General features: G+C 42.5%; 1 protein-coding gene across 1 annotated transcript; it reads right to left on the bottom strand.

Annotated features, from left to right (window-relative positions):
- LOC124283062 (nucleoporin 88-like) lies at positions 1-27,270 on the bottom strand. Its single transcript, XM_046719083.1, has 13 exons — positions 27,099-27,270; positions 23,827-24,013; positions 20,371-20,542; positions 10,302-10,397; positions 6,407-6,488; positions 5,408-5,512; positions 3,794-3,946; positions 3,450-3,572; positions 2,821-2,967; positions 2,385-2,511; positions 1,747-1,862; positions 573-873; positions 1-499 (listed from the first exon to the last, which is right to left on the bottom strand). Exons 1-12 carry the CDS (start codon positions 27,128-27,130, stop codon positions 810-812), a joined length of 1,404 nt encoding a protein of 467 aa, XP_046575039.1. The 5' UTR covers positions 27,131-27,270; the 3' UTR covers positions 1-499; positions 573-809.

Genomic DNA, 27,270 nt, shown 5'->3' on the forward strand with positions numbered 1-27,270 from the left:
TACAAGATACAACATGTATTTCTTCACTATATACAGGGTTGTGAAACACTTAATGTAACAATCACAGTACTGCTTGCAGCATCGTCAGTAGCGGCCAGAAAAGTGGTCAACATCGGCCATCCAACATAGCGATGATGCACTGGTGACATCACATCGCGACACATCACACAATTATCTCGCTGAACATCCTCGACATTTTGTGCATAATCTGTAAGTGAGTTTAGTTTTACAACCCACTCAGCAATATTCCAGCTATATGGCGGCGGTTTGTAAATAATTAAGTCTGGACCAAACAATCCAGTGATCAACAACACGAGCATCAATCTACGCAATTGGGATATGATGACATGTGTCAACCAAGTCAGAGAGCCTGACCACCTGATCCTGTTAGTCGCCTCTCACGACAAGCATGGGCTACTGAAGATCAATTCTAACCGGGATCTTCATGGGTGTGAATGATCTGTATAAAAACTGACACGATTGTCATCTTCCAGGATACCTTAAAATTGCTGGAATATTGCTAAAATGCGGCGTAAAACCATACTCAGTCAGTCAGTCATCTTCCAGGATACCTTAAAATTAAGAGCATGAAGTATGAAGTGTGGTCAATCGCTACAAAGCTGAGTCACATATTTAGACAGCCCACAATGGCTCCTGGCTGCTTCATTACTTGTTACATCAACCACTGGTACACTATGATCTCTGATCAAGATGTGTGGTCCTACAGTAACAGTGGACCTGCAGCCTTCACTAGAGTAGACAGACAGTCTTGCCTCCATCTTATTTAGTTCAATGTCAGTTTTTCCACTTCAGCTGTTTGTCTCCATCTTGAGCTGTGTGATTTTCTTCATGAGGTCAGCAATCTCCTCTCCCCTGTAACAGAAGACCTCATGTTAGCCATACATTCTGTGAGTTACAACCTGTGCAAGCAATACAATCTGTAGGATAAATGAGTGAGTGGGTGGAGTTTATGTTAGCCATATTCTGTGCCATTAGCCATCATTCTGTGAGTTACAACCTATGTTAGATCATAAACATCAATCTACACAATTGGGATACAATGACATGTGGCAAACCTAGTCAGCCATACATTCTGTGAGTTACAACCTATGTTAGCCATACATTCTGACCACCTGATCCTACATTAATTGCACCTGTCCATCATGACAAGCATGGGTTACTGAAGACCAATTTTAACCTGAATCTTCACACAACCTATGTTAGAATCAGGTTTGACCTGTGAAAGGAACCTGTCAGATCTGTAGGATAAATGAAATGTTTCGAGGTGTGAGAATATAATCTCTGTTACCAATGTCACAATTGGTAGCTAACTGTAGATATTGTTTCATCTCATGCCAAGCATCCCAGTAAAATCTTATTTTGGAACTGTTGTTTAGGCAACCCCTTTACCATGGTAGCTTTGATATGTCTACGTGCTCCCAGTACTAGCTGTTATTTGTTGAAGCTAATATCTGGTTAAGCTGTTTGAGTTTAAATAACAATCTTTACAAAAGAGGAAGAAATTCAAAGTGAAAGAGGAAATATGGACATCAGCTCTTCATTAGCTTTGTGTCTGACATTAAATTTTCTGACAACTTCCAAAATAGATTTGCCCTTTATTTTTACTTACCAACAGGATGCCACAATGATATGCTCAAACAGAAAACAAACTGAAACTGTTTTTGATTTTTTTATTTCTAAGCAAGACCATGAATATGTGAGGTAAGGGAGGTAACTGCTACTTACTCTTGTTTGAGAATGTGTTGCAGCTGACCGATCTGAGCCTTCTGTATGGCTGGACTTCCTGGGCCTTGTCGGTCGCCTGCAGCAGTCCGTGCCTGAAAGTCCTGCTTGATCTTCACCTGGGAGTAACACACAGAGGTCACGTCAGCTGGGTTTAACACAGACACTGGTAAACTGACACAGACTAATCTGCATGTCATGTTAACAAACTTTTTCTCTTCTTTATAAACAAATGCGTGTATCCTTATATCAGAAAAGACTGGCCTAATGCAAGCATTTTTGTAGATATTTCACTCCAACTGCGACAGTGAGGGACATCATAAAACTGTTTTATACATCAAAGTGAATGTATCACCAGCTCTCCGTAGGGCTTCAATGACAGCACGTGGAGCCTTTCAACCAAAATAAACAAACTATACCTTCATATTTTCTTAACAAAAGTAAACCATTCGCAAATAGATGTGTAAATAAGTAAAATATGAAACAGTTGAAAATCATACAGCATATTGAATGTACAGAGGCAGAGTTAGCAGGTAGTGCTATGTTGGCTGCATGCAACTCTGGGTAGAAGAACGAATGAACACTGCTTGATCTGCAGTTCAGTTCGACCATGTGGTATCAGTTTGTCATTCATGTCTCACCTGCTGCAGCTTTTTAGCAAATGTGTCCAGGTTCCCCTTGATTGTCTTCAGCTCTCTCAACATGTGTTTCTCAGCGTCAGACAACATCGGCACCCGCGACTGAATCTTCCTCATGATGTGATCCAATCTGGGAAGGAGATTACACATTTATACAATGGAGATTAACAGATTAACAAGCACCTTGCTCAAAGCACAAAACATTTTTCACATCCAGTATCTCGCTGTGATGTGTATCTGTATGTGATACAGTTACAGGAACACTTCAAGCAGCTTGCACTATAGATGATACAGGCAAAGATAAATTTCAAGCACCTTGCTCTTCAGATAATCCAGACTCAAATGCTTATGCTTGGCTATGCCTACAAACATGCCTGCCTACAATGGTCACTATCTATATCCAATAAACGTGCCTACTCTGGACACAGTACCCCCTTACCTCCTGAGCAATGATTCCTGGCTTTCTTGTGCTGAGTTTAACTTTGAAGCAAGCCCCTCCCCCTTGTCCTGGAGGATGTTGCGAGATTGGCTGAGGGTGCTGATGTCACGCTGCTGCTGCTTCTTTTGTTCATGGAGGATCCGTACCCTGCAACAAACACAACATGCATAAGTCTATCACTTCCCTTCCTGCTCTGACCTCCACTGGTCTGTTCCCTATTATACCTGGTCACATTTCCTTAGTCTGCCCCTACCCCTCACCTGGTCTGCCCAACCCCTCACCTGGACAGCTCCATCCCCTCACCTGGTCTGTTCTGTTCCTCACCCTCACCTGGTCTGCCCCACCTCCCTCACCTTGTCTGTTCCTCACTCTCACCTGGTCTGCCCCACCCCTCACTAGTCTGCCCCCCCTCACCTCACCTGGTCCAATCCCTCATCAATCCCTTCACCTGGTCTGCTCAACCCCTCACCTGGTCTGCCCCACCCCCTCACCTGGTCTGCCCCCTCACCCCTCATCTGGTCCGCCTCACCAATCCCCTCACCTGGTCTGCTCAACCTCACACCTGGTCTGCTCAACCCCACAACACCTGGTCTGCTTAACCCCACACCTGGTCTGCCCCACCCCCTCACCTGGTCTCGATCTCCTGCCTGGCCAGGTCCTGTTTCTGTATGTACTCCTCCCTGAACACCTGTGTGGCTCGTGTCAGCAGCTGGAAGCATTCCTGTTGGGATAACTCTGACTTGGGGCCAGACCTGGAATATTCCATATCCATTAAGGCTGTGTATTGGTAAAAATAGCTGGGAGGAAATATTAATCAGGGGAGATAACACAATGAGACAGAAATTATTTCAACCATTTGTAAAGCACTTTCTCACAGTAAATCTGGTATGTGAATGAATTTCAGCGTATAGTTTAGGTCCAATTATTACGTTGCTGAAGACCAATTCTAGGCTGAACCCACACCATGACTTACTTGAGAACTGGATGTGAGGAGCTTCTTAGGAGAATCTTGGCAATGTGTTGGTCGAATGGTTCCCGATTGAGCTGACGGAGAGGGGAGGTAACTGCTGGTCCTGGGGAGTCTGACAGCAAGGACCTGGGTTCATCCAGACTGCTGCTCTTGGTGCTGAGGGGAGGACACTACGTGTAACTATAGCAGCATATTGTTACCATGGTAATGGCATTTTAGGTCACATATTGTAATATTTATGGTTTACAGATCTCTGTCGTGCCAATTCATAAAACTAGAAAACGTAAGAAATGTGTGTAGCTAATATTTTCAAATATTTGGCATTGAACTCTTTGCGACGTTCAATTACATTAGTACAATACTTACAGTACACTTCTAGTACAGGGTCCTGATCCACAGAGAGTTCGTAACTTTACGACCTGTCGCAATTCCATATATTATCATAGGCTTACGAATGTTGTAGCACTACAAACGCTTTGTGGACTGGGACACATTTTGAGAAAAGGAAATCTGTTTTTTAAACAATAGCCCACTCTCCTACCAAGAGTTCCATGCGACCAGCACAGTACCTCCGCTACAGGTCAGAGAGATGTTATGATTCAATATATTGTAGATATTTCTTAACTCTTATATTTTTACGAGTCTATAGGTCTAATTAAACATCATTGATGGAATGGTTTAGTTTCAATGAGAAAACATCCTAAAATATGAAACACTATTTCGATATGTGTAGCGATCCTTTGTTTACATAGGTTGCACGGCACCACATGCTATCATCGAAGCGCAACAGAGAGCAAATGATGCAGCCCCTTTCATATATAAATATTCATTGTCATAATCCCTACTGCTGCAGTTGTAGAATAATATCTATGAAACAATGTAAAACATTATGAAGAGTACACTGAAAAGGCCAGTCTATTCTTATTTACGAATATGCACTTTTGTTTACAAACAAGAGAAAAGTCTGGTCACGTGATATGCAAATTAGCCTGCATCAGAGAGTGACTATAGTTCAGAGGTGTGATACAGATCCCAAAGTTAGTGCCCTCAATATAGGCTTGTTGTACATAAGCAATCTTACAAAAATGTAGGTCTTAAAAATCCCGTTTCTTTGACAAAGGGCAACTGTTCAATATCAGTGTGTATTAGGTCTGGGACGGCTTTAAATTTTCTACCCCGGGTACCCCATCCCCTTTTACACTACTCTACCCTGATACCAGCTATGTTAATTCCTGACATCAACTTTGTAAGAAATGGCAAGTTTACAAAGTGGTCAAAGTGTCATGGTGACCTTGAAAATAAGGTTAAGGTCACCCAAACCAACTGTTGTCTGCGCAATCCCCCAATGTAGGCTGTCACTAAATTTGAAGACATTGGGTACAACACTTCACGAGGTATCTTATTAACAAGAATCGGGATGTACGTACGTACAGACGCTGCTGCATACATAGTCCCCTGTTCCGCGTTGCGGCGGTGGAAAAAAATCCCACTGGTCACATGTCATACAGACATGATGAAATCACTTTCAGAAAAACTAAACAATTTTTTCCATTCCTTTAAAAAGTATCAGTGACTGACCTGACAAGGTCATTGTTTATTCTATGATGTAACTCTCACCTCAAGGGCAGTGCGACAAACTCAAAGTCACTGGTCAAGGTCAGCAGTGTTGGAGACAAGGATGGATCGGTGATGATGTCGAGGCCAAGAATTGGAGCAGCCGGGCTGAAACACATCCAGGCATGGTTATCACCGAGCTTCCAGGGGCCTTGCAAAGACTAAGGATCCTACTGATCTGGAAGAGAGGGGCTTTGCAAAGACTAAGGATCCTACTGATCTGGAAGAGAGGGGCTTTGCAAAGACTAAGGATCCTACTGATCTAGAAGGGAGGGGCTTAGCACGGACTGGATTCAACTGATCTAGAAGGGAGGGGCTTAGATAATACTAAGGATTCTACTGATCTAGAAAGGAGGGGCTTAGCACAGATAGGATCTGGAAGGGAGGGGCTTTGCAAAGACTAAGGATCCTACTGATCTGGAAGGGAGGGGCATAGCACAGACAGGATCTGGAAGGGAGGGGCTTTGCAAAGACTAAGGATCCTACTGATCTGGAAATGAGGGGCTTAGCACGGACTGGATTCAACTGATCTAGAAGGGAGGGGCTTAGATAATACTAAGGATTCTACTGATCTAGAAAGGAGGGGCTTAGCACAGACAGGATCTGGAAGGGAGGGGCTTTGCAAAGACTAAGGATCCTACTGATCTGGAAGGGAGGGGCATAGCACAGACAGGATCTGGAAGGGAGGGGCTTTGCAAAGACTAAGGATCCTACTGATCTGGAAATGAGGGGCTTTGCAAAGACTAAGTATCCTAATCTGGAAGAGAGGTTTTTTTTAAAGATCTTAGAGACCTGGATGGGAGAGGCTTGGTACAGACTAATAATCTTACTGACCTGGATGGGAGTGGCTTGGTACAGACTAAGGATCTTACTGACCTGGATGGGAGTGGCTTGGTACAGACTAAAGATCTTACTGACCTGGATGGGAGTGGCTTGGTACAGACTAAGGATCTTACTGACCTGGATGGGAGTGGCTTGGTACAGACTAAGGATCTTACTGACCTGGATGGGAGTGGCTTGGTACAGACTAAGTGTTCCACCACACACTCCTGGTTGTGAGGAAGACTTGATTCATTGTTATTAGCTGCAACAGATGAACCAAATATGACACACTGGTCAGTTGAATGCAGAAACAATCATGACTAGTAGAGATAATCATCACATTTAAAGAAATTGGTGACATGTTAATTACTGAGACTGACTGACTGACTGAGTTTTGGTTTTACGCCGCTTTTAGCAATATTCCAGCAACATCACGGCGGGGGACACCAGAAATGGGCTTCACACATTGTACCCATGTGGGGAATCTAACCCGGGTCTTCAACGTGAAGAGCCAACGCTTTAACCACTAGGCTACCCCACCGCCCTGATTACTGAGACATGGCTGTGATTTATTTAGAATATTTGACTCAATGATTGCACCTATACTCTGCTATGGCGCAGAAATTTGGGGAACTGAATATTGTAAAGTTATTGAAGCCGTACAACTTAAGTTCTGTAAACAGTATTTAAGAGTAAACAAATCTACGTCTAACGGTATGGTGTTAGGCAGGTGGCAGACTCTCTCTCCAATATGTTTATCTCTTGCGTGTTATTAAATACTGGTGTCGTCTCATAAATTTACCAGAAAATAGGTTGCCTCATCAATGTTACATTATGTTAAGATCTTTAGATGAAGCTGGACGCACCACATGGGTTTCAAAGGTTAAACAAATATTACTCAGGTATGGCTTTGTTATGCTTGGTTTTATCAAGAAATAGGAAATGTTGGTATGTTCATTTCTCTTTTTAAACAAAGACTAAAGGTAAATCTACAACAGTCATGGTATTCATCAATACAGGATTCTTCAAAATGCTTTTATTATAAGCAATATAAGTCTTTGTTGAATGTTGAAAAATACTTGTGTTCTGACATTCCAGTGTATCTAAGGATGTCTTTATCAAGATTTAGATGTAGCAACTTTAAGATAGCAGTAGAAACTGGAAGATATGGCAATATTGAACTAAGAGAAAGACTTTGTATGTACTGCAGGTCTGGATTATATTGAAAATGAATGGCATGTCATATTTGTGTGTGGTTGTTATAAGATTTAAGAGTCAAATACATTGCTAAATATATACAAGAACCCTACACTGTACACACTATGATAAATCTGTTTCAAAATGAAAGTTATGATGTTATGTACAACATCGGCTTGTTTTTGTACCATGTTAACAATATTGTAAATTCTAGAAACAAATGAGTGCTACATATACCTTCTTAAAACATGCGCACGTGAAAGATACAAAAACAACCCTATTATCTGTATGTATTATGGGCCAGTGGCCTCCTTACTGAATAAACTGTCTGTCTGTCTGTCTAATTACTGAGACAGGAGAAGACAAACTGATATCTTGAAATGTTTGATATAAACATGACACAAGGACATGAGGGTGAGATTCTATTTGTCATCCAAAATGATGCTTTACTTTTTTAGTAACTTGAGGTGTGAAACTGAGAAAAATAAGCCCCACCTGACCTTCCGCCCCGACAAAAACAAACCTAAGTCTGAGTTTTGACTTTAGTTAGAATTTTTACTCAAATTTGAGAAAATGCTGGAAAATGCATTTCCCAGAATAAACTGAAATAGATATTAAACTCAAACATAGTAAACAATTTGAGTTTGGGGGAAAGATTACTTAAGTTCTTTGGGCTTTTTTATTACAAAAATTTAGTTTAAAATTCAGCTGTTTCAAATTGTCAAACTCAGTTTGAAATTTGAGTAAAAACTTAAGTTAGTTTTGAGAAATCGGAGCCTTGTCTTGATCTGCCTGGCCAGGTCATTCCTGTATGGCCTGAACACTTCAATTCTCAGGCTGCCCCCCTCACATGGTCTGCCCCACCACCATCACCTAGTTTGCCCCACCCCCCACTCACCTGGTCTGCCCCACCCTCTCACCTGGTCTGCCTCACCCACTCACCTGGTCTGCCCCACCACCCTCACCTGGTCTGCCCCACCCCTCACCTGTTCTGCCCACCCATCTCACCTGGTCTGCCCCACACCCTCACCTGGTCTCGCCCTTCCCCCACTCACCCTGGTCTGCCCCACCACCCTCTCACATGGTCTGCTCCCACCCACCATCTCCCTAGTCTGCCCCACCCTCTCACCTGGTCTGCTCCACCCTCTCACCTGGTCTGCCTCACCCACTCACCTGGTCTGCCCCACACCCTCACCTGGTCTGCCCCACCCATTCACCTGGTCTGTTCTCACCCCTCATCTGGTCTGCCCCACCCCCTCACCTGGTCTGTTCCTCACCCTCCACCTGTCTGCCCCACCTGGTCTGTTCCTCACCCTCACCTGGTCTGCCCCACCCCCTCCCCCTGCCCCAACCCATCACCTGTTTCTGTATGTACACCTCCCTGAACACTTTCCTTGTCTGTCCCACTGCCTCCCCTGGTCTACCTCACCCCTTCACCTGGTTTGCCCACTGCCTCCACCTATTCTGCCCCACCCCTTCACCTAGTCTGCCCCACCCCCTCACCTAGTCTGCCCCACCCCATCACCTTGTCTGCCCTGCCCCATCACCTACCTAGTCTGCCCCACCCCCTCCTAGTCTGCCCCCACCTCTCACCTAGTCTGCCCTCACCCCTCACCTAGTCTGCCCCACCCTCATCTAGTCTGCCCATCCCTCACCTAGTCTGCCCCATCCCATCACCTAGTCTGCCCCATCCCTTCACCTAGTCTGCCCCCACCCCATCACCTAGTCTGCCCCCCTCACCTGGTCTGCCCCATCCCATCACCTTGTCTGCCCCACCCTGGCCACCTAGTCTGCCCCACCCCCTTCACCTGGTCTGCCCCATCCCATCACCTAGTCTGCCCCACCTCCATCACCTGGTCTGCCCCATCCCATCACCTGGTCTGCCCTCCTCTCCCTCACCTGGTCTGCCCCATCCCATCACCTAGTCTGCCCCACCCATCACCTGGTCTGCCCCACCCCCTCACTTGGTCTGCCCCATCCCCTCACCTGGTCTGCCCCCACCCCTCACCTGGTCTGCCCCATCCCATCACCTAGTCTGCCCCACCCCCTCACCTGGTCTGCCCCATCCCATCACCTAGTCTGCCCCATCCCCATCACCTAGTCTGCCCCACCTCACCTACCTAGTCTGCCCCATCCCATCACCTGGTCTGCCCTCCCCCTCACCTGGTCTGCCCCATCCCATCACCTAGTCTGCCCCACCCCATCACCTGGTCTGCCCTACCCCCTAGTCTGGTCTGCCCCACCCCATCACCTAGTCTGCCCCACCCCTTCACCTAGTCTGCCCCATCCCATCACCTAGTCTGCCCCACCCCGTCACCTGGTCTGCCCCACCCCTCACCTAGTCTGCCCTACCCCATCCTCACCTGGTCTGCCCCATCCCATCACCTAGTCTGCCCCATCCCATCACCTGGTCTGCCCCCACCCCCCATCACCTGGTCTGCCCCACCCCCTCACCTGGTCTGCCCCATCCCTTCACCTGGTCTGCCCCATCCCATCACCAGGTCTGCCCCACCCCCCTCACCTGGTCTGCCCCCCCCCCTCACCTGGTCTGCCCCACCCCCTCACCTGGTCTGCCCCATCCCATCACCTAGTCTGGTCTTGAACTCCAAGTCACAGCCACTAAAGCCACTGGGTCACCTTGTATGACAAGCACGTTTTGTAGCCCAGAATCCCCTCAGGCATGCTGGAGCAGTTGGATATCCTAGTGGTTAAGGATTTGCTCATTATACTGAAGACCTGGGTTCGATTTCTCACATGGGTACAATGTGTGAAGCTCATTTCTGGTGTCCCCCGCCATGATATTTGTGGAATATTGCTCTAAGCGGCACAAAACCAAACTCACTCACTCACAGACACGCACCTTACAGAATTGACTCACCTGTGAGGAACCTGTGCACACAGCTGAGCCACGGTAAAGCAACGCTGTGGACTCCAGCACCATGGCAACAGTGGTAACGGGTTGACGTGCACGGATCTGCAACAGATAAACATCAAACAATATTATTTTTCACTTTCACAATGTTATTCAGCTGAAAACTATTCTGAACAAAGAAATCATAACCTGAAAATTATCAGTTACATAATTCCATCATTTGATCCCATCATGCAACGTTACTCAACACAGTCAAATAAACACTCGAATATATCCATAATATCCATGATCTATTCTGTACAACTAATTACTTATTCTGTGAGTGTGGAGAATGTATGTAAGGACTAAGGCATTACATAAAACTGTCTCAAGGAGGTCATTAAATATAATAATGACAGAATGATACATTGCAATATCCCAATATTCACCAATGCTAACAGGTTTTTCCGACACGTTTATGCGCAGCCTGACAAGTGAGGCACGACACACCTAGGCTTCATGGCCTTCCAGATTCAATTCCAACCGCACTGTCAACACCCAGACTTAACGCTGCATAAACACGGCTAATTTATTGCACAATACCACTAATACATGCATGACGACCTGACACGAGGTCAAACAATGAAAGTAACTCTTCAGATATGAAGAATGATTTGTCTTGTTTTGTTCTAGCGTTCAGAGGTGAGATCAACCACTCCACGTGAACACGTCAACTCGTCAATTCTGACATCTAGTGGATTTACAACACATAAAACTTGGGACAGACGAACAATCAGTGACAATAGGAAATAAAAGTTTCACCCATAATACCATTCACAAAAGAATAATTGTTCTTAGGGAAATATTCTCAATTTAAAAAACCCAGTGTATACAACATAGAACAACTATTTGACATGAATGTGAAGGATTTTTTGCATGGTCAGCGGGCACTGACAGGCAACACCTGAGCTACATCAGTCATATCAGATGGCAGGACCATACTTGTTTATCCTGAACAGGTGACATCTCATCCCGGTCTGCCATATTCATAAACCGGCATTTATGTTTGGTAGGAAAACATGCATCCATTATATCTCTATTTTAAGAGAGATATTTGCATAATATGCAATCCCAACACCCATTTATTCTGAATTACAGAAAACTCCTAACTGTACAACATTGACAGCAGAATTTTCACTTCCAGCAGGATCTAACCATCATGTATCATGTTTCTTTTCTAAAAGTGTTTTGTTTTAACAAACACATTGTCTATGCACTTAACTGACGCTAATCCTGATCATAATTGTTGTTCAGCTGAATAATGACACATGAATAATTAAGTACAGGCAAACAAGTAAATTATGACACACAATCAGCTGACTCACTGAGCCTAATCACCCAATATGAAGGAGATGAAATATTTTTCTCACCACCAACCCCCATGTTAGTGCAGATCACAGTAGACATATTCTCATCCTAATTACACACACCCCACTTCAATCAGTATCTGGTATGGGGACACTTATTCTCATCCTAATCACCCGACTCCTATTTCAATCAATATCTGGTTTAAGGGATCAAAAATTACTCTAATCATCCACCCACCCCGTATGTCAGTATCTGGTATGGGGGACTTATTCTCACCCTAATCATCCACCCACCCTGTATGTCAGTATCTGGTATGGGGGACTTATTCTCACCCTAATCATCCACCCACCCTGTATGTCAGTATCTGGTATGGGGGACTTATTCTCACCCTAATCATCCACCCACCCTGTATGTCAGTATCTGGTATGGGGGGACTTATTCTCACCCTAATCATCCACCCACCCCGTATGTCAGTATCTGGTATGGGGGACTTATTCTCACCCTAATCATCCACCCACCCCGTATGTCAGCATCTGGTATGGGGGGACTTATTCTCACCCTAATCATCCACCCACCCCGTATGTCAGTATCTGGTATGGGGGGAACTTATTCTCTCCCTAATCATCCACCCACCCCATATGTCAGTATCTGGTATGGGGGGACTTATTCTCACCCTAATCATCCACCCACCCCATCCGATGTCAGTATCTGGTATGGGGGACTTATTCTCACCCTAATCATCCACCCACCCCGTAGCATCTAGTATGGGGGGACTTATTCTCACCCTAATCATCCACCCACCCCGTATGTCAGTATCTAGTATGGGGGGACTTATTCTCACCCTAATCACCCAACTAGTGTTCACGGTAGGTTTTGTACCAGTGCGTGCAGAAATACAATTATATATATGTAGTCCAAATCTTTTGCGTGTGAAATTTTCATTACAATACTATCATTATCATAACAAATAATTATAACTATATGCTTTAACTTTACGTTCCAGTGTTTGAATATAATGAACAATCATTATGTGACTGTCGTTTGCTAATACCGTGTGTTGAAGTCACTTCCTGACTACCGACGATCGTTAATAGTGGTCTTACATATCGATCCTTAGTGTTCCCCTTAGGCACATTTAGGAGGGCGCTGCGCCTTGCCCTTTTTGTTTTGTGCCCTGCCCTTTTCACCTCAATCCCAGTTATTTTTCAGCTGTGCTTGATTTTACAACAATCCGTGTGTATTTTCAGAATTTTATTAAGGACAGAGTTCTCTCCCTTTCTAGGGGAGATGCAAAATTGTTTTGATAATGATTAGGAAATTGGCATTTAAACCATGGCGAAGTCAAAGGTGTTTAATTCTCTTTACAAATCACAATGCCTACCAAGGAAAGAATCAAAAGGAAAAGAGAAGAAGCGGTGAAGGTTGAAGCAAGGAAGTGTCGCCGACTAATAGATTTCTTCGCGCCTAACAGGTATGTGCCTCTAAGTTCATGATTTTTAGGCCGTTGATTTCCCTTTCCATTTCACATGCCTTCAAATAAAACCTTCATTTATTAAAGACAACAATGTGTGAACTACATGGGATGTATTTTGGTACGTTTGGGGGGACCGATATTCATGAGACTGTGCTGTTTAGGTGAAAATCTGAAACTCGAAAATGTCCACCATTTTGAATCCATCGGCAATTTGAAATCGATATTGAATTATTTTGTTGTTTGTCCTGGGAAATGAAATAGTTAATACAGCTTGCATAACACTTAACATGGTAGCCTTGTTTTTAGTGTTTAGTGTTTAGTGTCGATTTCATAAAAAAGTAAGTCTTGAAGGAGTAAAACTATTTTACGATTTCAAACAATGGGAAGCCACACCCTTGTCGAAGCTCTCCACAGTAGATACTTACGTTCAGGTGTATTATTGTGTGATATTTTTGTTTTAATAATTATGATTGCAAATTTAATATCTAAGAATATTTTGAATATGGTATATTAACTTTGTATATATTTTTTTTCAGACCGGACTTAGACGAGTCAGAGGTAGTTTCCTAGGAAAACTCAAGCCGCGAGTCAATGGCACACGAGACAGAGTCAGTTAATCCAACAAAGAAGAAAGGCGGTGGTCACAAGACTGCATTTGACACAAAGTGGCAACAAAACCGTCTCCTGGTCGATGTGGTACTCAGAAGATGACAAAAGAAGGGAATGATGATTTGTTCATTATGTTCTAAGTGGAACACCAAGGGCAGAAATGGACTTAATGTCGACCAAACACAGATTGAGTGGAGTCAAGTAAAGGAGCTTGACACCAGTTCACCCTCCACCATTTTGAAGACTCAAGCCTCAACTTGGAAACTTGAATCCAAACATTGTTCAATTACTGTCCATTCATGCAACTGTGATTGTCAACTTCTGAAGTTGAGAGAGTGTTCTCAAAAGTGAAACTGATTGTGACAGATCATAGAAACAGACTCAGTGTTCAAAATTGCAACAGACTTCTCATGATTAGCCTGAATGGAAAAATAATGATTAAAGTCATACTATGATTATTTCAGACATTGTACTTGAAACAGAAAGTTTGAAAGAACAAGATACTCTTAACAAGAAAATGAGAATCACCAATAAAATCAGTCAACTGACTAAACTTGTTGTTTTTTTTCATGGAACCAAAATGCCCTTTTAGAATGAAGTGCCCTTTTTTCATTTTGTTCAAATCTTGTAAATTCCTTCGACAGTAGCCAATGACATCCTGTTTATGTGGATTAATTATTTCCTTGTCCAATATGTATGTGCCAAGTTTGGTAACAGAAACACTTATCCTAAAATGAGCACTACCACCAATTTCAGTCTAAGTCAAACTTGTTGCCATGGAAACATAAAAATATTTTATTCAGAATTCCAAAACTACCAAAAGGAACCAGTACACCACCAGATCTATCTATGTGCCAAGTTTGGTCAACAAATAGTGAACGGTTTTAGAGTTCTGCTCCGGAAAAGAGCACTACCACTAATTTCAGGCTAAGTCAAACTTGTTGCCATGCAAATGCCAAAAATATTTTATTCAAAATTCCAAAACTACCCAAAGGCACCAGTACCCCACCAGATATATGTATGTGCCAAGTTTGGTGAAGAAATAGAGAACAGTTTTAGAGTTCGGCTACGGAAAAGAGCACTACCACCAATTTCAGTCTAAGTTGAAATTGTTGCCATGGAAACGCCAAAAATATTTTATTCAGAATTCCAAAACTACCAAAAGGCACCAGTACACCACCAAATCTATCTATGTGCCAAGTTTGGTGAAGAAATAGTGAAACGGTTTTAGAGTTCTGCTCGGAAAAGACAAAAAAAGTCTAGACGGAAACAGGCGGACGCTATTTCTGGACGAGTCCATTTTAATACCCATAAAATCGTTAGGATAATAATATGATGTTATTGTTATGTAATTCGTGTATGTACTAAAGATATTCTAGTGAAAATATTTCTGACAATTCTTATTATCTATTTGAATGTCAATCATATTCAGTTTAGAGAGAAGTGTCTAATTACGCAGCAATGTCAATAACAATATAAACTGTAAATCAGAATCTGTGCATGCAGAACACACACTCAAAATATGTTTTGCATGTTTTTATGATTTTTGTGTGTGAAAAATGCAGGTTTTCTGCGTTAAGGCGAACACTGCCCAACCTATATTTTTATCAGTATCTGGTTTAGGGAACCTAATCTCACCCTAATCACACACACACACAAATTTCATTCAGCATCTGGAATGGGGCACTTATTCTCACCCTAATCACCTGGCCCCTATTTAGACAGTAAGGTGCCCAAGGGATCTATTCCCTGCCCTAACCACCCAACCACTCCTTGGGCCAGCAGGGGTAGAGGGTCTTATCATCTCCTAGACAACTAGGGGTAAAACGGTTCACAACTACATTAGTGGAACCGCGGTATTTTGCTTTCGGTTCAGTACACCATGCATCAAAGTGTATTTTCCGTATAAACCACATACTGAATTTTTTAAATAATTATATTTGACATCTTACAGATGCAAATATATTCGTTCCCAAGAGTTAATGATGGAAAGATGTAATGAATTAATAATTATCCATCATGGCCTGCTAGTTTTGAAGCATTACATTCATTAAAACTTTATTTTCAAGAAACACTGTGGTTTGTTGTGATTTTAGTTTTGTTACGCTCTTGGTTCTGTACCGAATCGAGGGCCCTGTACCGCACTACGTACCGAACCAAAGCTCAAGCGTACCGTTTCACCCCTACAGACAACCCAACACTCAACTTATTCAGTTCGGGGTAAGGGGCCTCTTTCGTCCCTGTCATTATGACATTACATACAGTATTTATAATTAGTTCAGAATGTAAATCAACTGTGTTGAGCCATATCATTCATCTACCACATGCTAGACTCAACATATTTTAGTACTACACGATAATATATGTTGTAGAAATACCTACTGCATTTAAATAGGAAATATGTAATGAAACATAACAATGATTTATCTAGACCGCGTAAGGGACAATGTCAGGCACAAGTTCAGGGAACAATGATTTATCTAGATTGTTGGGATTGTTGGGGGAGCAATGATACAAGGACCTACAAATGCATTTGATAGAGGACAATGCTAGTCACAACGTTTGGGGAACAATGATTATCCAGATTGTTCGGGGGAAGATATTAGGCCCCAAATTTAGGGAACAATGATAGAGGACAATGCTAGTCTCAACGTTTGGGGAACAATGATTATCTAGATTGTTTGGGGGAAGATATTAAGCGCAAAATTTGGGGAACAATGATAGAGGACAACGTTTGGGGAACAATGATTGATCTAGGTTGGTCTAGTGAAGATATTAGGCCCAAAATTTGGGAAACAATGATAGAGGACAATGCTAGTGAAGATACTAAGCCCAAAATTTGGGGAACAGTGATGTTTCAGACAATTCTGAAATCCTCACTGACCTAACACACTACTCAAAAGAGTGAGTGAGTGAGTTTAGTTTTATGCCACTTTTAGCAATATTCCAGCAATATCAGGGAGGGGGACACCAGAAATGGGCTTCACACATTGTACCCATGTGGGGAATCGAGCCCGGGTCTTCGGCGTGGCGAGCTAAAGCTTTAACCACTAGGCTACCCCACCGCCCCCATTACTCAAATGTTTAAGACCATAATTATTTAAAGGTTGGTGCAGGGTCAGGCTTTGTATTGTCCTAGATATATATTACGAGTTTCGTATAAAAGGTGTTTATTTGCCTGTAACAAGAACGATCAACATCAGAGTGTTGATTGTTGTCATCCGTTATACCAGACGGACAGGTGACAAATGCACGTACATTTCAAACTGTCACTATGACACAGGTAGAAACTTGTGAATTAGCTGTAAGCCCGACACAGGTAGACGTACAACTCCTTTATGATTAGACAGCAGAGATGCAGCCTTGAGACGGAATAAAGAAGAAATAAGGCTGTTGGGACTGACTGACTGAGTTTAGTTTTACGCCGCTTTTAGCAATATTCCAGCAATATCACGGCGGGGGACACCAGAAATGGGCTTAACACATTGTGCCCATGTGGGGAATCGAACCCGGGTCTTCGGCGTGACGAGCCAACGCTTTAACCACTAGGCTACCCCACCGCAATAGTAGGAATGTGACAGATGGAATACATTTCAAAATCATACAGCCTGAAAAAGCATAGCACTAGGTATTCCAAAATTCAGTTCCGTCTATATGGCTGATTCCGAATCACCGTCAACCCCATGCTTCAGTGGATATACATTCGGAAGGAAGAGACTTCTCTTCATAGGGGGCGGTGGGGTAGCCTAGTGGTTAAGCGTTGGCTTGTCACGTCGAAGACCCGGGTTCAAATCCCCACATGGGTACAATGTGTGAAGCCCATTTCTGGTGTCCCCCGCCGTAATGTTGCTGGAATATTGCTAAAAGCGGGCGTAAAACCATACTCAGTCAGTCAGTCAGTCTTTTCATAGGCTGTGGGATGTATTGCAATACAAAATGACCTGTGAAGATCCAGCTTAGAATTGGTCTTCAGTAACCCAAGCTTATCGTAAGGGGCAACTAACATGATCGGGTGGTCATGCTTGCTGACTTGATTGACACATGTCATCGTATCCCAATTGCATAGATCGATGCTCATGCTGTTAATCACTGGATTGTTCTGGTCAGACTTATTTACAGACTGCCGCCATATAGCTGGAATATTGCCAAGTGCGGTGTAAAACAAACCAAACCAAACCCATACAAATGCAGCCATATATGAGACATTTGAGAACATTCTTTTAACTGTTCCACATTTTGAATCAAGAATTTATTCAAATTAGTTTTCAAATCGGTGTCTGTAATGGTGCTAGTTTGAAATTAGTGTCGTATAGCATACGAAAACAGCCTTTCAATTGGCTAATGAAAACTTCTTGTCAGTCAAAGTTTCGGAAAGTTTGTTGCGAATATACAAGCAATGTGATGTCCTCGGATCCTTGTTGAGTAGTAGCATGAATGAAGATCAGATTTTTACGATGTTGCAGTTTCAGTCTAGTGTGGTTCAATTTAGATGGGGTTAAATGGGGTTTAACGTCATACCTAGAATATTTCGCTTATATGACGACGTGCATGCGTGTGTATGTCTGCCTGCTTGTACTAGCCCAAACTGAAGCTGGTTTTACAGTGCTAGCTCACTGAGATACCATACTCAGACACATTATACTGACTCCGAGCCGACCAGTCCTTGTTGTACCCATCAATGCTGAGCGCCAGGCAGGGACCAACAAGTACCATATTTTAAAGTCTTTTGGTATGATGCGGCCGGGGATTGAACCAGCTCTCAGGGCAGACGCTCTAACCACTACACCATGGAGGCGGTTGGTTCAACTTAGTTGCCTAACACCCCGTTGAAACACAGTGTTTCTCCTAATTATTCAACTGACAGAAAACTAAATACTAAATATAGTACATGACTAATGGCCAAACCTTCCTTTTCAATATAACTCACATAGTTTTGTCAGTTATCTTCATTAATGTTTCCACAGGCAACAAACAACTCCCTTTAACCGAGAATACAACATTAGTCTGACTTTGTATAAAAAGAAAGGTTCATTGAAATGGGGTTTTCAGTTGCAGGACACACGACATGCTTGGATTTGTTTGTTTGTTGTTTAATGCTGCAGTCAGCGTTATTTAGCTATGAAATAATAAAATCTGGACTAGACAATCCAGTGATAATCAGCGTAAGCATCGATCTATGCAACTGGGATATGATGACATGTGTCAACAAAGGCAGCAAGCCTGACCACCCGATCCTGTTAGTCACCTCTTACGACATGCATCAGATGCTGAAGACCAATTCTAACCCGGATCTTCACGGGTATGCTTACATATGTGTGTGTGTGTGTGTGTGGTAGTCAACCCAGTTTTGTTAGATGCCAAGGCATATTTTCAACACAGAAACCCGACAGAGACAGAGCTGACCATTCCCTGTTTTGCCAACCTTGGGAACGGCAAGTACCATCTTGGAATGAGTGAGTGAGTATGGTTTTACGCCGCTTTTAACAGTATTCCAGCAATATGATGACGGGGTACACCAGAAATGGGCTTCACACATTGTGCTCAGGTGGGGAATCGAACTTGGGTCTTTGGTGTGACAAGCGAACGCTTTAACCACTAGGCTGCCCTGTGGCAAGTGACCATCTTGGAATGCCATATGGTATGACACTGTCAGGAGTTAAACCACAGCCATCTCATACCAAGAAGGAAGATTTCACAATTTCTTCCACATATTGTATGTGTTTTTCAACTGTTTCAGTTCTGACAAGGCCATACATGGATATACATATGGGATGGAATAGTTTTAACTTTGATGGAGAAATATCCTAAAAAATATTAAAATCTGTTCATAGTTTCAGTAAAAAAATTGTTATTATTTTTTACGTCAGCTATCGTTTGTAATGAAGCTAAGTTTAATTTCAGAGTGGACATATAAAAATTGTCCTTTGTAATATAATATCATCGCACACTAATTTGCATAAAGCCATGGCCTGTGCCAAATAAGTCGCTTTGGACTTAGAAAAAACGACGCATTTCTCATTTCTGCACTAATCTCTCCTCAGTAAAGTCCTTTTTCTACGTTTCCTATCTCCCTACCACTGAGACTGTAGTTAGGCCGAACTGAGTTTAACAGATATTTCACACTTACACATATTAACTACATAAATTGTAGATATCAAGGAAAAAAACAGGTTTTTTTTGTCCGACAGTACTTAAGTCACGCGGCATTCCACGGATGCATTGTAGGATTGTAAACATTCCGAACGTTGCCGTGTCGCTGTTTAATTGTGAGTCTAACTGAGACATTTTATCTGTCGAAAAGCATAAACTTGTGTTTCCGCCACTGATGTTAGCCGAACGAAGCAACTGCAAATCAAGAAACGGGGTGCTATGGTGTAGTTTACTGTAGGAGGCTGTACAAGGCGATGACAACTGACATGCATCATGACGTCAGTTACCAAGAGTAAGCTTGATAACGAGGGGGCAGACAAGAATGGCGTAGTGACGTCAATACAGTGTGATGTCATGCAATATACATACTTTATCACCTGATAAAGTACTGTTGGCCTTTGATCTTTTAGCAAAGCATCTCACAACATTCCATAACTTACAACTCGCCGAATGAACAATGCAGTTTACAAAGTGATCAACGTAAACGGATGTTACCTTTAATAATTCGTATCGGACAGGCAAAATCATCTTCAATTGGCAGATCATCGTTGATGTCAGTTGTTGTGAGGGACAGTTCAAGTTCAACACTCTCGTACACCCACAGAGTCGGCTCTGTCACAGGCTCGTAGATGCTGGCGTTTGGAGTAGGGCCCAGGCTGGAGTGACCCTGCAAAATACGCTGACATTAGCGATGGATGCATCACATTACATTATTAATTGGTTGGTTGTTGTTTAACGCAGCACTCAACAGTATTCCAGCTATATGGGGGCGGTGGGGTAGCCTAGTGGTTAAAGCGTTCGCTCGTCACGCCGAAGGCCCGTGTTCGATTCCCCACATGGGTACAACTTGCGAAGCCCATTTCTGGTGTCTCCTGCCGTGATATTGCTGGAATATTGCTAAAAACGGCGTAAAACCATACTCAGTCAGCCAGCCAGTCCAGCTATATGGCGTCAGTCTTTAAATAATTGAACCTGGACCAGACATTTCAGTGATTAACACCATGAGCGTCAGTCTACACAATTGGGAACCGATGACATGTGTCAACCAAGCCTGCGAGCCTGACCACCCTGATCCCATTGGTCGCCTCTTACGACAAGCATAGGTTACTGAAGATCAATTCTAACCCGGATCTTCACGGGTCAGATCACATTGGCATAGGTACAATATAGTTTGTATCCCAATTGAGCAATTTCATATAAAAAATTCATATTCTCTCCTATTTTGCAGGTCAGTAACAATCCTGAATCGTTTGATTTCAAATTTCAGACAACAAAGATGTAGGGAGAAACTGCGGACTCTGTTATTTACAGCTAACAAGGGAATGCTAGAAAATTTGCATAAACTGGTTCTTGGGCAATTTCTCTTATCTTATCTTCTCATCACAACTCCTGTAGGATTAGTGGGGGAGGGGTAGCCTAGTGGTTAAAGCGATCGCTCATCACGCTGAAGGCCCAGTTCAATTCCCGACATGGGTATAATGTGTGAGCCCATTTCTGTTGTCCCCCGCCATGATATTACTGGAAAATTGCTAAAAGCGGCGTAAAACCATACTCACTCACTCAGTGATACACATTGTCCAATAACACCCCAAGCAGCTTTGATTATCACTTGTTGCAAATATCCAACTAACCCTGGCCCACATTTTAATGCTTATTAACTGAAGCATTATTTCAAGTGCCAATTGTCATCTGTTTGGAAACAATGTGTCCATTAGTGTTGGGAATTGGTTGAAATCTCACAATTAATGATTGCTTCATTACCAACGAGAAATCATCGAAAAAAATTGGTTATTGTCATTTCTCAGATTTTTCTATTCAGGTTGGTATTGCAGATAAGTATAACATGATGCAACTTGCTACTTTAAAGTGATGACTAATATATCATGAACATAAACTACTCAGAGCCTTCAACTATTATTAAGTCATGACTTTTCAGTTAGTGAAGTGAGTTTTCCAAGAATTAAACACATTTTCAGGCCCTGACAACTTCGAATATATGTTCCATCGACAAGAGTTTTAAAGAATAAAACAGTATTTCCAAAATCGTTTGTGTTCGATTATGAGAAAATGTGATCGATTGCTTGGTCGTTTGATCACTGCGACCAATCTTCGATTATTTCAATTAATCGGAACACCTCTAGTGTCCATACCATCAGTAATACATGCAGATAATTGGTCTGGTTGTATCTGAGGGTTTTAACCTTGAACAAAAGTACACTAGTCAGTGTTTACCTGTTGCTGTGACACTTAACTATGTGTGTAGAGTTTCTAGTAACCAAACCTATTCATCATTGCCTTTCAGATTACTGCACTCATAACAGCGATGTACATGCATGTGCATATGTACCGCGTAATGGAGCTGTTTTGATTCACTCATGCAACCCGTAAATGTGTGTCCAGTGTGCACATATGTACAGAATGGACACAGAAAACAAGTCACTGCTTCCAGACGGCCCCACAATATTATTCACTGTACCGACAACACATCAATGACAGAGATGCCAACCCTAATTTAGCCCAATTAGTATTTTGGCCAAAAACTGATTCAAAAATTAGTATTTGTTGGCCAAAATTAGTGTTAACTTTTCCAAAGAATTTTCATATTAAATATAAAAATTTAATATATAGTCTAAGACCTTGTTATTAACGTTATACTCAACTAAATCAGTAGTAAGTATCCACATATAGCTTGATACTGAATAAAATGTATAATGTATAGTACGTATGCTATTTAATCATTTAATTTATGTATTTTGTTTTAAAAATCTAATATTTTTACTGCTATCGTAGTCGCGTATTTTGTGTTGTTTTTTCGTAACGGTACGATGAAATCGTAAGGGTTGGCATCTCTGCTATGACATAGATAAGTGTTTGGTTGTGTCTTTCAGAGCAGTGACGTGCATCATTTCATCTACCAGTTTATTTATGATTCATTCCAGGCTCTAAAGAAATTATCAACTCATACGCTTCTCTAAACTGTTATTTCACAGGAGCCTCATACTCTCATCAAAGTCCCTTAAAACAAATAATTGGGGTACCTGGGACCCCCATGTTTGTGACTCAAGGTAAAACCCTGCACTCGCGTATTTTTTGTATCTCAAGCTGTATCCCTTCAAGAATGCCATTTGGTATTCACAATTCAAATATGCACAAATATTAAATAAAGACTGTTTTCTACATGAGCATGTGTTAATTAAATGGGATATGGAATATATCCAAGCCAGACAGGATATTGGACAACATTATATATTTAACTTGACATCAGTGTGGTCACTGGTAATTGTTGTGATAAATTTATGTAAAAATATGTCAAATAAATGTTCTGCTGTTGTTTCACTGTATATTTATTACATCTACTGTTGGCTTGTTATTGTATTCGTTCTCCAATATTCATGAGCGAGTGAGTGAGTGAGTGAGTGAGTGAGTGAGTGAGTGAGTGAGTGAGTGAGTGAGTGAGTGAGTGAGTGAGTGAGTGAGTGAGTGAGTGAGTGAGTGAGTGAGTGAGTGAGTGAGTGAGTGAGTGAGTGAGTGTAGCAATATTCCAGCAATATCACGGCAGGGGACACCAGAAAGGGCTTCACACATTGTACCCATGTGGGGAATCAAATCTTTGGTGTGACGAGTGAATTCTTTAACCACTAGGCTACCTCCACCACCCCAGTGAGTGAGTGAGTGAGTGAGTGAGTGAGTGAGTGAGTGAGTGAGTGAGTGAGTGAGTGAGTGAGTGAGTGAGTGAGTGAGTGAGTGAGTGAGTGAGTGAGTGAGTGAGAAAGATACAGTTTGAGTTTCAAAACTCACTCAGGGGGTATACATATACATCAGTAATGAATGCAGTGTTTTGGTTAAAATCAGCCTTCATACCTTCAATAGAAACAAAACTGATTTACAACTGAGTAGACTTGCGCACACAAACATTATTGTCAGAGCTATTTGTTTCTGAAGAACACTCACTGAAATAGATATGTCGTCATCCTCGGTTGCCATGACCACACAGTGATGTAGTTTTCCTTCACAAGTTGCTATGACAACTACTGGCGGAGAGATGTTGAGACAGCGGATGGTGCATGCGTCCAGGCCGTAGTTGTCATCAGCAGGTGGACACATCATCAGAGGGCCCTGCACTGGGAGATGCTCGTTCCTGGAGACAAACACGTGACTCTGCAGACAGTCTGTTAGTACAAGACAAAAAAACAATATAGATCTGCTTACAAGTGTGCCACAGGGCACTTACAGAGATGCTATATGTGCCCTTTGGAACATATGTGTGCCACAGGTCACGCACAGAGATGCTCGATGTGCCCTTTGGAACATATGTGTGCCACCAAGAGCAAAGCTATTGATCCATCTTCGCCCCAAGTGAATATAATTTCATGGGTAGCTAGTGCACTAGTTATATAGTGAGTGAGTGAGGATGATTTTACACACTTTTAGCAATATTACAGCAATATCACTGCTGGGGACACCAGAAATGGGCTTCACACATGTTACCCATGTGGGGAATTGAACCCAGGTTTTCCGCGTAACGAGCGAATGCTTTAACCAGGAGGCTACCCCATCTTTTGGAGTGAGTGAGTGAGTATGTTTGGTTTTACACCGCTTTTAGCAATATTCCAGCAACGTAACGGCGGGGGACAGTAGAAAAGGGCTGCACACATTGTACCAATGTGGGGAATCGAACCCGGGTCTTCGGCGTGGCGAGCCAACGCTTTACCCATTAGGCTACCCCACCGCCCCCCCATCTTTTGGAAGGCAATATTTACTCTCTCACTATAACAAGGCAGGTTGTGTCACACACATACATTGCAAACACTCGGAGGATGGCTTGTGTTTAAGATAAAGTTGTCTTCAATAAATTAAGTCATGTACAGCTGTTCATGTGATAATGGAGAATACAACAAGTGAAGTTGAATGATTAAGAATAAAGTCCTCAGATTCAAATAGGCAGTGTGAAGCACCCAAGGACCACTTTTAACATAAAACTTACTGGACTCATACATGAAACATTTTCCCTTAAATAATGTGATTTCTAAGTTTTCAACAAACTTATGTCAGCAATGTCATCGGTACTGTCAGACAAGGAATTATAAACACTTCTGTAACACAGAAACCAACACAACATGAGGAATTTATCAAGGAAGGTTAATTGGGAAAAATCATTATTTTGTTCAAAGTGTTATTCGGAATAGTTTAAATTATTATACTTTAAAAGTGTATTGAACAAAGTCTCCACTTCTGTGTAAGTCTTGGCATCAGTGAAATACAAAACACCTCTCCATTATTGTAAAATCAGTTGTGGCGAGGTGAGGTGAAATTGGGTTTAACGTCGTACTTGAGAATGTTTCGCTCATATGACGACGTGCATGCGTGTGTATGTGTATGTGTGGCTGCTTGTACTAGCCCAGACTTAAGCTGGTTTTATAGTGCTAGCCCACTGAGATATCATGCCGCAGTGAAGCATGAATACCCCACTCAGACACATTATACTGACTCCAAGCCAAACAGTCCTTGTTGTACCCATTAAGGCAGGGACCAACAAGTACCATATTTTAAAGTCTTTTGGTTTGACGCAGTCGGGGATAGAACCCGCGACCACTCTAATCACTACACCATGGAGGTGGTCTGTAAAATCAGTTGTAACCATAATATGATTGGAGAGTTTTACATCGCTTTTAACAATATCCCAGCAACATCACATTTCATACATTTTACCCATGTGAAGAACAGAACCCAGGTCTTCAGTGTGATAGGTGAATGCTTTAACTACTAGGCTTCACCTATGAATCAGTATGTATGGGAAAATGTCTAATTCCGATTCAGGAATTTTTAAAGTCATCTGATGTCTGTACTGGAATACATCACAAACAGCTGAGGGAACGATTTCTGGACTATCTGTATTATGCATCAGTCAAATTGGTTTGCTTCAAGTGAAGTCTTGGTGGGAAGAAAATGGCTGTACAACTTACCTGTGAACTGATTTATGATAATAATATGTATAATAATAATTCATTTATAGCACCTAGTATCCATCTGGGCCCCGTTTCACAAAGCTCTCATAAGCCAGAGGTCTCGAGAGCTTTGAGAAACGGGCCCTGACTAGTTGCTCACTGAACGCTGTAATCAGAATCTGATTATTATTACCCCGGATAACCCAAGCTGCCTGTTAGGCGCTAGTCTGACTGACTGAGTTTGGTTTTACGCCGCTTTTAGCAATATTCCAGCAACATCACGGCGGGGGACACCAGAAATGGGCTTCACACATTGTGCCCATGTGGGGATTCGAACCCAGGTCTTCGGCGTGACGACTTAGACGCTAGAAGGTTAATAGTCACATGATTTATCTCACCGGGTACCCATTGTCTGCTGGGTGAACAGAGGCAATTTTGAATAAACTCACTTGCCTTAGGTGAGACCAAATGTATCACATGTGTTTCGTTGTGGGGCAGGACTGAAGTCCTATAAACTCTCAGGAGTCAAGCTGTCAAACACAGTCACCCATCCAAGGACTCTCCGCGATCGACGTTGCTTAACTTCAACTGATATGTGACCTGAGCTCTATGCACAGGACCACACACCACCACGATGATTTGATCATCTCTGACACTTGATCTGCTGTGTCAATTTGTTGCAGGGAAGGTATGTTGTATCACGGACTGGGTGGTTATGATGTGAACAGGTCGTTGATATTTCATGATATTTAGCTAAACCTGTAGAGGTTTCCAATTCTTTGAAGAGAGTCGTCCTTGGGGTACATATACGCATTTTCTGCGGCTGAAAATGTCATGTGACAGTTGTATCAATGTTTTAATAAAAATATTGTACAATAAATAAAAATATATTTTTATCTATTATTAAATGGCCCCCACCATGTGGAGTTACCCCCTGCTACCATGCTATCAACCATTGGTTTGACTTGTACGACTTCATTGTTTACAGAGAACCTTGAAATGGTTGTATCACAAAACATTCAGTTACTCATTCAACCCTTTGTTTGAAATCTTCATCTTAAGTGGTCTCCAGTTTCAACCCCTCACGACTTCAACTGTCCCAGCCTTCCCTGCCACCGCATGAATAGCAGACGTTGTTTTCACACATCCAACGGGTGAGTGAGACGTAGGGGTAGTCTTATGGTTAAAGCATTCATTTGTCAAGCTGAAGATCAGGGTTTGATTCTCCATACAGGTACAATGTGAGAAGCCCATTTCCACAAAGCACATATTTGTTACCTTGTAAACCTCAGACTTGTATACACCACCATGACATCTCCATTGCCCTTGACGACGTACACCCACTACGGCCAGACAGGGAGGGTCTCCTGGAGAGTAGATACCCCCAAGCGTTGTCGGGTCTTCAGTTCTGTCGCTGGGCCAAAGTCAAAGCTGACTGCTGTCTCCCCCA

The sequence above is a fragment of the Haliotis rubra genome, unplaced genomic scaffold (assembly GCF_003918875.1).
Source record: "Haliotis rubra isolate DU_JTF1 unplaced genomic scaffold, ASM391887v1 Scf309, whole genome shotgun sequence".
NCBI lineage: Eukaryota > Metazoa > Mollusca > Gastropoda > Lepetellida > Haliotidae > Haliotis > Haliotis rubra.

Excerpts from the sequence above, each read along its gene's own strand:
- LOC124283062 (XM_046719083.1), bottom strand. The coding sequence starts at position 27,130 with ATGGTGGTGTATACAAGTCTGAGGTTTACAAG. Across the intron at positions 24,014-27,098 it reads ACAAGTCTGAGGTTTACAAG|GAACGAGCATCTCCCAGTGC; the intron begins GTAACAAATATG and ends GTTTGTCTCCAG. Across the intron at positions 6,489-10,301 it reads TGTGCACAGGTTCCTCACAG|CTAATAACAATGAATCAAGT; the intron begins GTGAGTCAATTC and ends CATCTGTTGCAG.